Genomic DNA, 17,786 nt, shown 5'->3' on the forward strand with positions numbered 1-17,786 from the left:
CAAATGAAGGAACTAGGAATTGTAAATATGTGTATAAAAGAAAGTATTTTCTTCTATTAATTTCCTTAAAAATGAATAACTGAAAGTAAATACTTAGGCTGTATATATATAAGTATAATATATATGACAATAAAAATAAAGAATGGGGCACAAGGCAATAAATATTTTGTAAGATTTCTACTTTTTTATCTTAAGTATTTTAATATTTTTCCTAAGTACACTGGAATAAATTGAATCTGTATACTGTAACCACATGAAAAATGTAAAAGTGTTAGTCGCTCAGTTGTGTCCAACTCTTTGGGACCCCATGGACTATAGCCCTCCAGGCGCTGGTGTTCGTGGAATTTTCCAGGGAAGAACACTGGAGTGGGTAGCCATTCCCTTCTCCATGTAATCTTCCCAAGCCATGGATCGAACCCAGGTCTCCTGCATTGCAGGCTGATTCTTTACTATCTGAGCCACAGGAAAGCCCCTGTAACCACATGTGTGCTAAGTCACTTCAGTCATGTCCAACTCTTTGCGACCCTTTGGACTGTAGCCCACCAGGTTCCTCTGTCCATGAGATTCTCCAGCCAAGAATACTGGAGTGGGTTGCCACGCCCTCTTCCAGGGGATCTTCCAACCCAGGGATTGAACCCAGGTCTTTTACATCTCCTGCATTGGCAGGTGGGTTCTTTACTTCTAGCAGCACCTGGAAAGCCCAAATAAGAGCTGAAGAGAGGTGTTAGACTGAAGCCCACCATGCTGCTCTGTCCACGGAATTCTCCAGGCAAGAATGAACACTGGATTGAGTTGCCATTCCCTTCTCCAGGGGATTTTCCTGACCCAGGGATCAAACCCAGGTCTCCTGCATTGCAGGCAGATTCTTTACCATCTGGGCCACTAGAAAAGCCCTTGAGTAACCATTAAGAATATAATTTAAAAAATATAGCTAGAACCCCAACAGAGGAATTAAAATGGAATTCCAAAATATATATATGATTAACTCAAAGGAGAGTGGGAAAGGAGGAACAGAGGAAGAGTTAACAGATAGGACAAATAAGAAATAAATATATGGATGCAGATATATCAACAGTTAAGTGTAAATGAACCAAAAACTAATCAGAAGGCAGAGGTGGTCAGATTAGACAAAAAAGCAATAACAGCTATTAGCTATTTATATGTGGTGCAGTTTAAATACAAAGACACAAATATGTGGAGAATAGAAAGATAGAAATACACTAGGCAAACAATATGCATAAGAAGATGTCTCTATTATTTACCAGAAAAAATAGACATCAGTACAAGGAAGATTGCTGGAGACTTGAGAGGATAAATGTTGTTTTAACAATGATAAATGGGTTAATACATTAAGAAAGTAGAATAATTTTAAGTATATTATTACACTTAATAAACGGAATTTCAAAATACATGAAGCAAAAACTAACCAAACACAAGAGAAAAATGGTCAAAGCCACAATCTTAGTTGGACACTTTAATACACTCAGTAATTAATAGCACAGCTGCATTGCTTCAAAGGTGAAGAAAGTCAAAGATCCAAAAGTTGTCAACAGCCATGACCTAATTGACATTTATAGCCAACAATTGCAGAATGCGCATTTTTTCCCCCAAATATACAAGGAACATTCAGCAAGTAGGCCATGTTTTATGTAGGGCATAAAACAAGCCTCAGTGTAGTTCCAAAGATTGAGATTTTACAGGGTTTTGTTTTCTGACCATAGTGATGGTAAGCTTGAACTGCATGATTATAAAATGACTTTGTATTTAAAATTGTGGGATGAAGCTACAGCAGTACTTAACAGGAAAATTTCTAGCTTTAAATGCTAATGTTAGAAAAGAAAGATTTCAAAAATCAAGTTATCTAAGCTTCCACATTAAGAAGGTAGAAGAACTTCCCTGGTGGTACAGTGGATGAGAATCCATCTGCCAATGCAGGGGACACAGATTCCATCTTGTCTAGGAAGATTCCACGTGCTGTGGAGCAATGAAGCCCATGCACCACAACTACTGAGCCCACACACCTAGAGTCTGTGCTCCACAACAAGAGGACTCACCACAATGAGAACCCATGCCCTGCAATGAAGAGTAGTCCCTAGGCACAGCAGTGAAGACCCAGCACAACCAAAGATAAATATAAGATGAATAAAGGTTTTAAAAAAGAAGTTAGAAAAAGAAGGCAAATTCAAACCCACAGTAAATAGAATGAAGGAAATGATAATGATAACAATAGAAATAAAGGAAATAGATGAAAAACCTGGTCCTTTGTAAATATCAGTAAAATTGATAAACTTCCAGCTAGGCTGATTGGGGGGAAAATGCAGAGGATATAAGTTACCAATATTGAGCATAAAAAAGAAAATTGGGGATAAATCTATATGGAGTTTAGAATTTAAAAGATATTTAACACTATTTTGAATGACTTTATGCTAATAAATTTGACAATTTAGATGAAATAGACCAGTTTCACAAGTCACAAAATTAACACAAGATGTAGAAAATGTTAATAGCCTTATGTCTTCCAAATTTTAACTACAAAGCAAATTTTAGGCCCAGATAGCTTCACTTCTATAAACACTGAAGAAAGATGGGGTACCAATCCAACAACAGCCTGAATAGAGGGGATGAGAATAGTTCCCAAGTCACTTTAAGAAGCCAGTTTTATTTTGATAGCAAAACCAGTAAAAGAAATTATAAGAATAGAAAACTACAGACTACAAAGGGGAAGGTTTTGACAGAGGATGAGATGGTTGGATGGCATCACTGACTCAGTGGACATGAGTTTGAATAAACTCTGAGAATTGGTGATGAACAGGGAGGCCTGGAATGCTGCAGTCCATGGGGTCACAAAGAGTTGGACACGACTGAGCAACTGAACTGAACTGAACTGAATATTCCTCAAGAATATGTAAAGATTCTTAACAAAATATTGATAAACCAAACTGTCAAAAAAGAGTAATACATTATAACCAAGTGGAATTTTCCCCAGGACTAATTTAACATTAGAAAATCAATGAATATAATTTTTTGATATTAATAGTACAAGAGAAAACCATAAAATAACAGGTACAGAAAAATAATTTGATTAATGACCATTCCCAATTAAAACTTTCAGAAAACAAAATAAGGAAAGTTTCTCAACATGATATGGGGCATCTATGAAAACAACACAGCTAACATGGTGCTTAATGATTATATGTCTGCTCTTAGCACTTTTATTGAGATTGTGCTGAATGCCTTAGCCACTGCAGTGGTGATGAAAGGAAATAAAAGGCATGCAGATTGAAAAGGAAGAAATAAAACTCTTTTATTTACAGACATGATTTTTTATATGGGAAACCTTAAGAAATCTACAAAAAAAAAGTTACTTGAACTAGTAAATGAATTTAGCTAGGTCAAAGGACACAGGGATAATACACATACATAAATCAATAGTATTGCTTTATACTAGCAATGAATAATTGGAAAATGAAAAAAAATTTCCGTTTTCAATATCATTTAAAAGCATCACATTCTTTGGGATCAAAAGAAAAGTTTTGGGGACTTCCCTGGTGGTTTAGTGGATAAAACGCCATGCTCCCAATACAGGAGGCCCAGCTTTAATCTCTGATCAGGGAACTAGATCCTACATGCTACAAATATGACATGGTACAACCAAATAAATAAATATATATTTTTAAAGTGTTTCTTCAAGAGAGTGATATATGTGTAATTGTGGCTGATTTGCATTGCTGTATGGTAGAACCAACACAACATTGCAAAGCAATTTTCCCCCAATTAAAAATAAATTTTAAAAAAGGAAAAGGTTTATATAGATGCAGTAGGGAAATAAGGAAGGAAACAAATAATTTGAGACGAGAAGTGATCTGGAAGAATTTTCAGACACAGTGATATCTGTGCTGATTCTTGAAAGACAAGTAACTTTCAAACAATCAAACAAATAGTCATTTCAGGCAAAAGAAAGAACCATAAGCAAACATAAAGATAGAAATACTGAGAAAGCATGGCATATTTAAGGATCTGAAGTATTTCTATGTGATTTGCTCAAATGAGGAAGAGAAATCAGGAAGACACTAAATTATGAAGGACTCTAGCTCAGCTAAAGGGCTTCCTGATGGCTCAGAGGTTAGAGTCTGCCTGCAATGTGGGAGATCCGGGTTCAGTCCCTGGGGTGGGAAGATCCCTTGGAGAAGGAAATGGTAATCCACTCCAGTTTTCTTGCCTGGAGAATCCCATGGAGGGAGGAGCCTGGTGGGCTACAGTCCACGGGGTCGCAAAAAGTCAGACACAACTGAGCTACTTCACTTTCTTTCACTTTCTAGCTCAGCTGGTAAAGAATCCACCTGCAATACAGGAGATCCCAGTTCGATTCCTGTTGTCGGGAAGATCCCCTGGAGACAGGATAGGCTACCAACTCCAGTATTCATGGGCTTCCCTGGTGGCTCAGACAGTAAAGAAACAGCCTGCAATCTGGGAGACCTGGGTTTGAACCCTGGGTTGGGAAGATCCCCTGGAGAAGGGAACGGCTACCCACTCCAGTATTCTTGCCTGGAGAATTCCATGGACGGAGGAGCCTGGCAGGCTATATAGTCCATGGGGTTGCAAAGAGTGGGACACGACTGAGGGACTTCAACTTTTTCATGCGTCTTACTAAGGCCTTTGTCCTTTATCCTGTACCTCATATGGTGGGTTTTAAGTGAAAGAGACATGATAATATTGTGTTTTAGGAGTTGGCCATGGCAGAGGAGTTCAATTCAGACCTTACAGCTCTTTATGTTGAGTTCAGCCAGCAGTAGAGAGGCAGTGATGCTCTATGGCTGCTTCTTAGGAGTGAGGCATTTGGTTTCACCAAGCAACCCCTATTCCAGGATTAGATGCATGCCAACTTCTCACTTGACTCACCCAGAATCCTGTGTCCAGCTTTGGTGCTGTTGACAGTGGTAACCATCACATTTGCTAAAAGAAATAGTGTGGAAACTGTGGTAGCAGCGATAGTATTGGTAGCCCAGCAGTTGCTACCTAATATACCAGTGGCAGTGGTACCCAACCAAGTGAAGAGACACCTGGAAGATAGAGCGATATTATTCCTGGCTCCTGACACAGAGGTTGTTTAAGTACCTCAACTGGCATCATTAGACTTTGTGAACTGCTTAATCATTTTGCCAAGGAATGGTAGTGAAGATAGAAGATATTTCTGTAATTAATGTAGGCTTAAACTTACAATGGTTAGGTTTATAACCCTTATTGTATTATCCTCCATATCTGACTATAAGCTGATTATACATTGAATGAGGTGGTACATTCTTAGGGCCTAACAGGAAAAGAAAGAAACAGGCCTGGGTTTGAGTGTCTTTCTCTGCTTCATAGCTAAATAATTCATAACCCTCTAAACTCTAGTTCCCCAACCTGTGTAATGGAGATGATAATGCCTTCCTGATGATAAAATGGCTTCCTGACAGGGTAACTGTGAAAATTAAAGATGTATGGAAGCACTCACCGTGTTCTTGGCACAAAGTAGATTCTCTTGTACTAGCTCCCCTTCTTTTGCTTCTATTGTAGGTTATCCTGTGTATTTGCTTTTCCAAACAAAGGTTGCTTTTCACTTTGACTTAAGGTTGAAATCTTCGCTACTACTCCCCTGTCTACCATGGATCATAAAACATTTCCCTCTGTGCCCTCTGTTATGTGCTTATGGCCTTTGGATAATTTAAGAAGGTATGGAAGTTGGCAGCTTTGACAATAGTGAAATTTTGACCAAAGGAAATAAACTAATACTTACGTTACACAAGATATGTAAATTGCCAGCGAAATGAAAAGGTAAAATAGGTTTAGGCTTAAAAGTTAAGCTTTAAGTCCTCTTAGATAAAGCTAAGACACCCCCTCTCCCCCTATAACTTAACCTCTTATCTTCTCACAATCCTTCAACAGGACATCATCGACTTAACTAGAGAAACCAGACCAAGGGCAAAGGATCGCAGTGGACTCTGTGTGATTGACCTAACAGGATCTGAGGAAGAAAGTAGACCTATTGCCACGCTTGACTTGACTCTAGAACCTGTTGCTCCTTCCCAGAAAGAGCCAGCCAGTCTTCAAGCATGTGCCAGCCTCTCCAGCAAAGAGGTAATGGAAGGGTGGGTGGACAGAAGCTCTAGGCCTGCAGCACGGAGAATCATCAACAGTGATCCTGTGGACTTGGACCTTTTGGAAGAAACAGCATTCGAAGGTCCCCAGCCACCCATGTCTATCAGAGGGGACTCTGTTTACCCAGTAGAGCCGAACTGTAGCTCAACCATATTCAAAGGTGACCTCAGCTTCTTGGCAAGCCTACAATCCTCTTCAAATATTCACTCCCTCCCCCAGACCAGCAATAATAGTAGCAGTAACCATCAAAGGATACCCTTGCCATGCCCACAGCAAGATGTGCCATACCCACCACAAGCCTTGCCATGCCCACTGCGAGCCTCACCATGTCCACCTCGAGCCTCCTCATGCCCACCGCGAGCCTTGTCATGCCCATCACAAACGATGCAGTACCAGCTACAAACTGTGCCTCACCTGCCTCAGGAAGAGCCATGTCCTCCTCAAGACATGCCCTGCCCTCAGAATGTGCCAGGCCCCCAGCAGGGTATGCCAAGTCCACCTCATGATTCATCATGGCCTCCTCAGTGCTCACCAAGCCCACCTCAAGACTCACTCTGCCCACCGCAACACTCACTGGGCCTACCTCAAGATGTACCAGGTCCACCTCAGAATATGTCATATCTGGAAGATGTGGTCCATCTACAGGGCGTGCCACAGTCCCTGGGAGACATGCCACAGTCATCCGAAGATATGCCGCTGTCACCAGTCAGCACGCCGCAGTCACCGAGAGGCATGCCACCGCCTCTGGTCAGCATGCCGCAGCCACCCGCAGATGCGTCACAGTCACCCGTCAACACACCCCCATCAGCAGGTGCGCCACCATCAGCGGGAGATGCGCCCGCGTCACCAGCAAGTGTGCCACTTTCATCTAGAGAAGTCTCACACTTATCAGGAGATGCCCTGCATTCACTTGGGGACATGCCACCCCCAGTTGGACAGTTGGCTCATTTACCAAAAATCGGGCCTGCCTCTCCGCAGAATGACATACAGAACCGTGACACTCCTATGGATATCTCAGCTCCAGCCTCTCCAAGCTCCTTTCCCAGCCCACAGTCCCCAGAGTTTGAGACTTCCTTAGAGGAAGTTCCTTGGCTCTCTGTCACAGAATATCCAGCCAGAAAAGAGAGATCACTGTCAGAGCCTGTCAACCCTGGGTGTGCCCTGATACAGACACAGATACCGCAAGGCGGGTTGTACAACAGACCGTGCCTACATAGACTGAAGTACTTCTTACGACCTCCAGTGCATCACCTCTTCTTCCAGACACTAATACCAGATAAAGACACAAGAGAGGTGAGCTAACATGCCTTCCTTTGGGGATCAAGTGTCCTTTGTATAGGCCTTGTATATGCTCAAGGGGGTCCACACATGAGAGAATAGGACCAGTTGAGTTTCACATTATCTTTCTCCCATTTGTGGAACCATCCAATATAGAATGGGTCCGGGTTCAAATTCAGCCTCACACTTAGAAACCAGCACTGGAGACATCACATTGTTGTAGTTCAGTCGCTAAGTCATGTCTGACTCTTTGTGACCCTATTGACTGCAGCGCGCCAGGCTCCTCTGTCCTCCACGATCTCCCAAAGTTTGTTCAGATTCATGTCCACTGAGTAGGTGATGCTATCTAACCATCTCATCCTCTGGTGCCCCTTTCACCTTTTGCCTTCAATCTTTCCCAGCATCAGAGTCTTTTCCAGTGAGTCGACTCTCTGCATCAGGTGACCAAAGTATTGGAGTTTCAGCTTCAACATCAGTCCTTCCAATAAATATTCAGGACTGATTTCCTTTAGAATTGACTGGTTTGATCTCATTGCAGTCCAAGGGACTTTCAAGAATCTTCTCCAGCACCACAGTTCAAAAGCATCAGTTCTTTAGTGCTCAGCTTTCTTTGTGATCTAACTCTCACATCCATCCACAACTACTGGAAAAACTATAGCCTTGACTAGATGGACTTTAGTGGGCAAAGTAATGTCTCTGCTTTTTAATATGCTGTCTAGGTTGGTCATAGCTTTTCTTCCAAAGAGCAAGTGTCTTAATTTCATGGCTGCAGTCACCATCTACAGTGATTTGGAGCCCCAGAAAATAAAGTCTGTCACTGTTTCCATTGTTTCCCCATCTGTCTGCCTTGAAGTGATGGGACCGGATGCCATGCCCTTAGTTTTTTGAATGTTGAGTCTTAAGCCAGTCATTAGGGAACTGCAAAAAAAAAAAAAAAAAATCATATCTGCTAGGATCACTCTAATAATATTTTTATTGAAATATAGTTGGTTTACAATATCATGTTAGTTTCAAGTGTATAGCTGAGTGGTTCCATTATTTTTTCAGATTATACTCCATTATAGGTTTTCACAAGATGTTGAATATAATCCCCTATATTAGAAAACCCTCCAATGTCCCCCTCCAGTGCAGGGGACATTGGTTCAATCCCTGGTTGGGGAACTAATATCCCACATGCCATGGGGCAGCTAAGCCCAAGTGCTGCAGCTACTGAGCCCACGTGCTCTGGAGCCCACATAGCACAACTAGAGAGAAGCCTGTGTGCTGCCGCTTGCTAAGCTATACAGTAATTCGCCCAGTGACTTCCTGGCCAGGCTCTATGCTGCCACTTAATTAACTCTGCTGAGTCTCTTTCACTTTAGCTCTAGAATGGGTCATAACGCCTGTATCACGCCATTGTTTGGTTTAAAGGTAAACACATAGACACATGAAGCAACCTTTCAGGGTTTATAGAAATGTTCTATGAATAGTAGTTCCCCTTAAGGATAAGGGCATTAGAACAGTTTATAAACTTTATCTAAAATTTGTAGAGGTCCCCATTTGTAGGCAAGTAATGAATAAAATACAGTTTCAAGATCATAAAGTGCATCACACATAAAATAGTCACCGAGCAAGATTTTTATTCTTCTCTTGCTCTTAATTCTTATTACATACTATTTACAGTGTTGGTTTCTCATCAGTGAGATCAGCGGAGTTCTACTCAGGTGGCTTGAGACGTAAGAAAACTAGCTGAACTTCTTTCCTCCAAAATGCTAACTGCCCTCTCCCTAGAAGGGCAATTCTAGCAATCACTATTTTACTGTTACACGTAAACTGTCAAAATTTTGTCTAGTTGGTGTTTCAAAATTAATGCTTATTCTCAGATTTTGAAATAATGCTTGCTTGCTTAGTATAAAACATTTTAAAGTATATAATATTAAAAAATAATTACCCACATGATGCTATCAGTCAGCATTTATTAATATTAATAGTTGGGTATATTTCCTTCCTTTTGGCCTTTTTGTAGGCACTTTAAATTTTTTAATAATTGGGAGTTTTAACAAAAATATATTTATTATTGTTGGGTTTGTTGTTTATAGAGAGTATGAATGTAGAGGGTAGCTCTGAAGTAATAGCACCATATGAAACCAACTTCTGTTTCATGACAAGTGCTTTCTCTCTAAGTCTGTTTCCTTATGTATGAAATAGGAATAATAATAACATGTATTTCTTAGAGTTGTGAGAATTAAGTGAGAATAAGTTAGATGTTAAAAAAATTATTATAATTATTTTTATTATACTATTCCCATAACAGACTTTTTAGCATTTGTTTTTCTTCTGATTATTTGTCTATTACAGAAAAAGTGAAAAATACAAAGGTACATACAGAGGAAAAAGTATCCATCATTTCACCACCTAGATAATGGAAAGTTTTTTTACACATTCTCAGTCTATATACGTGCTGTTTGAGGGTAGGGGCAGGGGGTGAAGCAGCTTAATATTTACTCTTGACTAAAAAATAAAAAAGGCCTCTGGTCCCATCACTTCACGGCAAATAGATGGGGAAAGAGTGGAAACAATGTCAGACTTTATTTTGGGGGGGCTCCAAAATCACTGCAGATGGTGATTGCAGCCATGAAATTAAAGACGCTTACTCCTTGGAAGAAAAGTTATGACCAACCTAGATAGCATATTGAAAAGCAGAGACATTACTTTGCCAACAAAAGTCCATCTAGTCAAGGCTATGGTTTTTCCATTGTTCATGTATGGATGTGAGCGTTGGACTGTGAGGAAAGCTGAGTGCCAAAGAATTGATGCTTTTGAACTGTGGTGTTGGAGAAGACTCTTGAGAGTCCCTTGGACTGCAAGGAGATCCAACCAGTCCATTCTGAAGGAGATCAGCCCTGGGTGTTCTTTGGAAGGAATGATGCTAAAGCTGAAACTCCAGTACTCTGGCCACCTCATGCGAAGAGTTGACTCATTGGAAAATACTCTGATGCTGGGAGGGATTGGGGGCAGGAGGAAAAGGGGACAACAGAGGATGAGATGGCTGGATGGCATCACCGACTCGATGGACATGAGTTTGAGTGAACTCTGGGAGATGGTGATGGACAGGGAGGCCTGGTGTGCTGTGATTCATGGGGTCACAAAAAGTCGGACACGACTGAGCGACTGAACTGAACTGAACTGAAAAAAAAAATCAACAAATGAAATTCTTCTAACAATGAAACATATTTAAAACATCTTTCTTCATCTTTTTGTTTTAATATCTGATATAGTATCATAACTACCCCTAAATATCTTACCACCCTCACTTCAGAATCAACTTAGGCTAGCTCTTTATTCTTGTACTTTCCTTTCTATGCTATATTTTAACAGATGAAGTCATGTTTACATGTAGAACTTTGAATTCTTATTTAACTTAATATAAGCATTTCCCATATCATTAGAAGTTTTTTAGATAAGGCTTTCCAATCTCAGTTTTTCTAATTATGAATATTTCAAATGCTGTCTTCAACTTTTTCTAGAACCTATGGTGTTTTTGTCTATAGAAACCTATCCTAATTTATTTTCTTTTTATCTCTACAGAACAAGGGTCAAAAATTAGAACCTATCCCTCATCGAAGATTAAGGATGGTGATAAACACCATTGAAGAAAATTTCCCCTTGGGGACTGTGCAGTTTTTGATGGACTTTGTGTCACCCCAGCATTACCCGCCCCGAGAAATTGTGGCTCACATCATCCAGAAAATCCTGCTCAGTGGCTCTGAGACTGTGGATGTTCTAAAGGAGGCCTACATGCTTCTCATGAAAATTCAACAGTATGAACCTTGGCTGTTGGCAAATCTTTTAGGGAACCTGGAATCAGGGCACAATTTTCTCTTGCCTAAGATTTATTCAACTAAATGTTAGAGCGGGTGACAGTATATTAATATTATTTGGATTGCAAGTGACAGGAACTCAATCCAAACTGGCTTTAACAAATGATAAAAGAGAATTTAATGACACATGTTACTAAAAACCTAGAAATCTAGGAGTAAGATGTGACTTAATTCAGCTCCAAAATGGTTTCCAGTATCCATTTTTCAGCTTTACTTTGCTTCTGTTTCTAGGCTTCATATGGTGGCTTTCTCAGACACTCTTAATACAAGAGAGCATCCATTTCCTTTATAATCACATGAGAGTTCTGAAACTGAGTCTTACAGGTTTTAATTGGCATGATATACGACATGAGTCTGTCTTTGAGCCAGTCATGTGAACGGTGGGACAGAATATCATGATTAGCTCAACATGCTTCATAGGCTTCATCCCAGGGTCCTAGTGGGTGAAAGCCACTGGGCTAAGAGTAATAAAGAGTTGATTTCTTCAAGGCAAAATTGGAGTGCTAATGCCTCCCAAAATAGAAGTAGATACTAGGTAGCCAGAAAAAAAAAAATGAAGTTCTACTTCCCTCAGAGACAAGGGTGGGCAAGAGCACTGAGGATAAGAAGAGGCTTCTTGCTTCTATTGTCTTCCAGATCCCATCCTTCCTTCCACTAAAATCTCCAGAATTCTAACTGCTGTTGCTTGACTTTCAGGCTACATCCAGCTAATGCCAAGACGGTGGAGTGGGACTGGAAGCTGCTCGCTTATGTCATGGAGGAAGAGGTAACAACAGTTTGCATGCAGAAATCTTTTGCGGAGGAAGTTTTAACTAGAAACAAAAGTGACAGTAAATCTGGTAGTACAGTCTTTGCCATTATTCCTTCCTTTTAGCTTTTACTCCCCCGATCCAGACCAAAATATTTCTATTGAAGTGGTATGTGCTGTCTTCCAGTTCAAGATTGAATATACTCATTTATTCCTCCTCTTCTTAAGATTTCACTTAAAATAACAGTAAATGAATAGAAGAAGTTATGAACCTACGGCACTGAAAATAAGGGGAAAGACAACAGATTTGAATGAAGACTGGAAAAGCTAAAGGAAATGTAAAAGTGATGACTGATGAGGCTAGGCAGCAAAAGCTACAGGCTAGAACACAGGCTTGCCAAAGAGGAAGGAAATCTGCCCTTTAGAACAGAGAATTTTTGGACTTCTTACATGGGCTTCCCTGGTGACTCAGAGGGTAATACGTCTGCCTGCAGTGCGGGAGACCTGGGTTCGATCCCTGGGTCAGGAAGATCCCCTGGAGAAGGAAATGGAAACCCAATCCAGTACTCTTGCCTCGAGAATCCCATGGATGAAGGAGCCTGGTAGGCTGCAGTCCTGCCAGAGCCTGGTAGGCTGGGATCCCAAAGAGCTGGACACGACTTTACTTTCACTTTCACTTCCTTTCAGTGTAGAGTTGGTGCTCCAGAAAAAAGTCTACATTCTGACCTTTAGGGATCCTTGAGCTTAATTGCCAGCTTTGTGTCTACTTACCCAAAAGAACATGGATGGAACAAATTATTGTCAATTTAGAACTCTGTAGTCAGCCAAGATATTGATCAAGTGTGAGGGTGGAATAAAGACATTTCCAGACATGTACAAGCTTGAAAAAATATTCATACACCTCATTTCATAGGTTACTTGAAGATATGCCTACAAAGAATAGGGGAGAAATCTAATCCAGAAGAATAAGAAAGAGAGGTCCTGAGACTACCATAATAATAGACCTAAAGTCACTCCAGATTGGAGCAAAAAACCACAGGGCTTTAAGAAAGGATGATCTGAGAAATACCACCAAGATGGTAGATAAAGACACTCCAGGCCCTTGTTCCCCAATGGAGACACCAACTTAACAACAATATATGGACCAGAATACCTTTGTGAAAACTCTAGAAACCAGTTGAAAAGTTGCAGTACCCAGACCAAAGCATAACCAAGAAGGGACTCCATTAAAAGGAGTAGGAATGCTTTTGGTATTTTTTGTGTGCCCCTCCCTGTACCCAGCTTAGCGCAATGCTACTGGGAGGAAATCTCCCATACCCTGGCTTCTCCCTCGGGATGGAAACAAAGGAGAGAACATCAAGTCCAGTGTTTTGGCTTGTTATGGGCCTAGTTTTTGTCTTACCTGACTCAGAACACTATTGAAAACCCTGGCTTAGTTTTCTAGCTGAAAAGAAAGGTGAGCACTGCAGCATTTTAGAGCTTCAGAGAGTATGCATTTCCATAAACAGGTACTGGGGGAGCAAGAGACTGTGGCTCTTGAGAAGAAACAAGGGCAAGCTGCTTGGGGAGTTAAAACAGATAAAAGCATACACACAAGCTCAGAGAAAACATATCTCCAGAAAAGTTCTGAGAGCGCTGAGAACCTTTAGCCAGACTGATTGTTAAGGGCCTTGCCCTGTATGAACTCAATGCATAAAGACTGGGAAAGTTGGTTGTTTTTTTCGAATGTTTAAATCTCAAGAGAAGAGTACAAGGCACACAAAGAAACAGGGAAGTGCGGCCCAATCAAAAGAATGAAATAAAGTTCCAGAAAGTGACCCTAAAGAAATACAAATCTCTGAACTTCCTGAGAAAGAATTTTAAAGATGCTCAAGGAGCTAAAACAGAACACAAACAAAATGAAGCAGGAAAATGATGCATGGACAAAATGAGAATATTAAAATTTTAAACTATAGATAATCAAACATATTCTGGAGCTGAAAAGTATAATAACTGAATTGAAAATTTCAATAGAGGAATTCAACAACAGTCTTGATCAGGCAGGAGGAAAACATATCAGTGAACATGAAGAAAGGTCTTCGAAATCCTTGAGACGGAGTAGCAAAAAGAAAACAGTGAACAAAATTGATGAGCACCTGCGGGACTATGGTGCATCATTAAACAGACCACACATACATTATGGGAAGTCCAGAGAAGGAAAAGAGAGGGGCAGAGAGCCCAGTGATCAAAGAACCTCCCAACTCTGAGGAGAGAAATAGACACACAGAGTCAAGAAGGTTAACACCAGTGAGGGTAAACCAAGGAGACTCACACCAAGAAACGTTATAATCGAACTGTCCAAAGTCAGACTTAAAAGCAGCGAGGAAAAAGTGAATTATCACATACAAGTGAGTTTGTATAAGTCTCTCAGCAAATTCTCAGTGAAGCCATGTAGGTCAGAAGGTAATGGGATGATGTATTCAAAGTTCTAAAAGAAAAGAGCTGTCAACCAAGAATACCATATCTGGCAAAACTTGCCTTCAAGAAATGAGAATGAGCAGCAGGAGAGAAGTGACACGTCGATACAAGAGCCTCAGCAAGATTTCTCATCAGAAGTGAGGCCAGAAGGTAGTGGGGTGATACATTTGAAGTGCTAAAGAGTAAAACTCAACCAAGATTCCTGTATTCAACAAAACTGTCCCTCAAAAATGAGGGAGAGGTAAAGAAACTCCCAGATAAACAAGAGCTGAAGGAATTCATTCCCACTGGTCCTACTCAGCAGGAAATGCTGAAGGAAGTCCTGCAGGGTAAAATGAAATACTAAACGGTAACTTGAAGACATATGAAGAAGTAGATATTAGTAAAGATAAATACATGGGCAATTATAAAAACCATTATGACAGTGATTTGTAACTCCACATTGGTTTTCTATAATGTATTAAGTGACTAATACCTTTTTAAATTATTAATTTAAAAGCTAATGTTATTTAACTTTGTAACTCCACATTGTGTTTTCTACATAATTTGAAAGATTGAAAAGAACTGAAAAGAATTATTGGACCTCCCTGGTGGTCCAGTGGTTAAGAATCTGCCGGCCAGTGAAGGGGACACGGGTTCCATCCCCGGACTGGGAAGATTCCACATGCCATGGGGCAACTAAGCCCTTGTGTCTCTAGAGCCCGCAAGCCGTAACGACTGAAGCCCACGCGCCCTGGAGACCATGCTCTGCAACAAGAGAAGTCTCCACCACAGCAAGAAGCTCACAGATCGAAACTAGAGAGGAGCCCCCACTTGCAGCAACTGGAGGAAGCCTGAGCACAACAGTGAAGACCCAGAGCAGCCAAAACTAAATAAATAAACCAAAAAGTTTTTAAAGAATTATGAGTTTATTTTTGGTCACACAATGTAGTTTTGTGACTTCAATTAAAACAGGTGGGAACAGAGCCATAAAGAACTGAGCTTTTGTGTGTTATTAAAGTGAACATAGTATAAATTCAAAGTATTATAATTTTAGAATGTTAAGTGTAATCCCCATGGTAACCACAAGGACACTAGCTAGAGAATGTACAGAAAAGGAAATTAGAAAAGAATATAAGCATTTCATTAAAAAAAAAAATCAACTAAAGGCAAAAGACTGATGTAGGAAATGAAGGACCAAAAAACTATAAGGCATTTAGAAAACAAATAGAACAAGGCCAGAATTAAGTCTTTCTTTATCAGTAAAAGGAAACCAACAAATTGTGCATGCCTGCCTGGCTTTGGTAAGGTTAGGGTGTTCACCATGTAAATCATGAGGACACTGAGACTCAGAGCAGTAAGTTAAATAAGGAATGGGGCTGAGTTTCAAACAAATAAATAAGGTCTCTGCATCACCAAAGCCCATGGCTTTTTACCTGCATTAGCTGGGCTTCAGCAATTAGGATCATTTCACCTGTAACAAAAAACCCAGCTCAGAGTTGCTTAAACAATAGACTGTATATCAGCTCATGTTACTAGAAGTTTGGGAGTGGGATAAAGATCATGGTGGTTTGATATAGCAGCTTAGCAGTCATTTTTCTATCTCTCTGTTCCGATATACACAGCTTGGGGCCTCTCTTGAGACTGGGGTTCACCACTGAGGTTCAGTGAGAGAGAGAAACTGACTTTTCAAGCTCTAGGATTGCCTTGTTTGCCCACTTCTGTAATGACCTAGGCTGCTTGCTCTCTCCCACAGGCCTCTCCTTTGGATACAGACACACTTGTTGACTCATGCATATTCCCTTGATTTAGTATTTATGAGAGCCCAGTGCTCAGTGTCATCCAGGAGACTGAGAGCAAATACTTACTTCTCATTTTTTCTTCCTAAGGGACAAAACCTGCCTGGGCGAGTCTTCTTTCTGCGTTATGTAGTACAGACCCTGGAAGATGATTTCCAGCAGATCCTGAGGAAGCAGCGACAGCACCTGCAGCAAGCCATTGCAAGCACTGTGCTGTCCTGTGACAAGCAACCCCACAATGTCAGGTAACCAGCCATCCGAAGCCTGGGATGACAAGAGTCATCAAGTCCGGAGAACACATCAGGTGGATGAGACTGTCTAGTAACTAGAAAATGTAACAGGGATAGTTATTATTACTATGAAAGGGAAAGTGTTAGCTGCTCAGTTGTGTCTGACTCTGCAACCCCATGGACTCTAGCCCACCAGGCTCCTCTGTCCATGGGATTCTCCGTGTAAGAACACTGGAGTGGGTTGCCGTTCCCTTCTCCAGGGGATCTTCCTGGCCCAGGGATCGAACCCAGGTTTCCTGCGTTGCAGGCAGATATATAGACAGTCCTAGAAAAAAAACCTCTGTACCAACTGTGTGTCAGGTGCCATAACTTGTGTGGTTTTTCCTCCTGAGACCATCAGACTTCCATTATTCTATTTCAGTTTTGTTCAGACAGCCTCAAGAGACACAGGGGAAAACATGAACTTGTGTAACCTTCACAGCTGCTATAAGCCTGAATTTACTCCCACCCCCTACTGAGTAGCTCAGGATAAGCCTTATTTGCCACTGCTACTTTCTGAGAAATCTTTTATGATAATAGGTTACATGGAACAAGATATAATAAGGTAGCAAACACATGTTTTTAAAAATAAAGGCTGACACTTTCCACTGTTTCCCCATCTATTTCCCATGAAGTGATGGGACCGGATGCCATGATCTTCATTTTCTGAATGTTGAGCTTTAAGCCAACTTTTTCACTCTCCTCTTTCACTTTCATCAAGAGGCTTTTGAGTTCCTCTTCACTTTTTGCCATAAGGGCGGTGTCATCTGCATATATGAGGTTATTGGTATTTCTCCTGCCAATCTTGATTCCAGCTTGTGCTTCTTCCAGCCCAGTGTTTCTCATGATGTACTCTGCATATAAGTTAAATAAGCAGGGTGACAATATTCAGCCTTGACGTACTCCTTTTCCTATTTGGAACCAGTCTGTTGTTCCATGTCCAGTTCTAACTGTTGCTTCCTGACCTGCATATAGGCTGCTTAGGAGGCAGGTCAGGTGGTCTGGTATTTCCATCTCTTTCAGAATTTTCCATAGTTTATTGTGATCCACACAGTCAAAGGCTTTGGCACAGTCAATAAAGCAGAAATAGATGTTTTTCTGGAACTCTCTTGCTTTTTCCACGATCCAGCAGATGTTGGCAATTTGATCTCTGGTTCCTCTGCCTTTTCTAAATCCAGCTTAAACACCTGGAAGTTCATGGTTCACGTATTGCTGAAGCCTGGCTTGGAGAATTTTGAGCATTACTTTACTAGCGTGT

General features: G+C 40.8%; 1 protein-coding gene across 1 annotated transcript in view; it reads left to right on the forward strand.

Moving 5' to 3' along the window:
* The window catches only part of LOC120860976 (SUMO-interacting motif-containing protein 1-like), a 74,651-nt gene that overhangs the window by 25,274 nt on the left and 31,591 nt on the right, over window positions 1-17,786 (forward strand). Inside the window, exons 2-5 of the mRNA XM_040236681.1 lie at window positions 5,926-7,431; window positions 10,984-11,216; window positions 11,973-12,042; window positions 16,350-16,504. Of these exons, the coding sequence (XP_040092615.1) occupies window positions 5,926-7,431; window positions 10,984-11,216; window positions 11,973-12,042; window positions 16,350-16,504 (1,964 nt within the window). The remainder of the gene's footprint in view (window positions 1-5,925; window positions 7,432-10,983; window positions 11,217-11,972; window positions 12,043-16,349; window positions 16,505-17,786) is intronic.

This window comes from Oryx dammah, unplaced genomic scaffold, assembly GCF_014754425.2.
Source record: "Oryx dammah isolate SB20612 unplaced genomic scaffold, SCBI_Odam_1.1 HiC_scaffold_11210, whole genome shotgun sequence".
Classification (NCBI taxonomy): Eukaryota; Metazoa; Chordata; class Mammalia; order Artiodactyla; family Bovidae; genus Oryx; species Oryx dammah.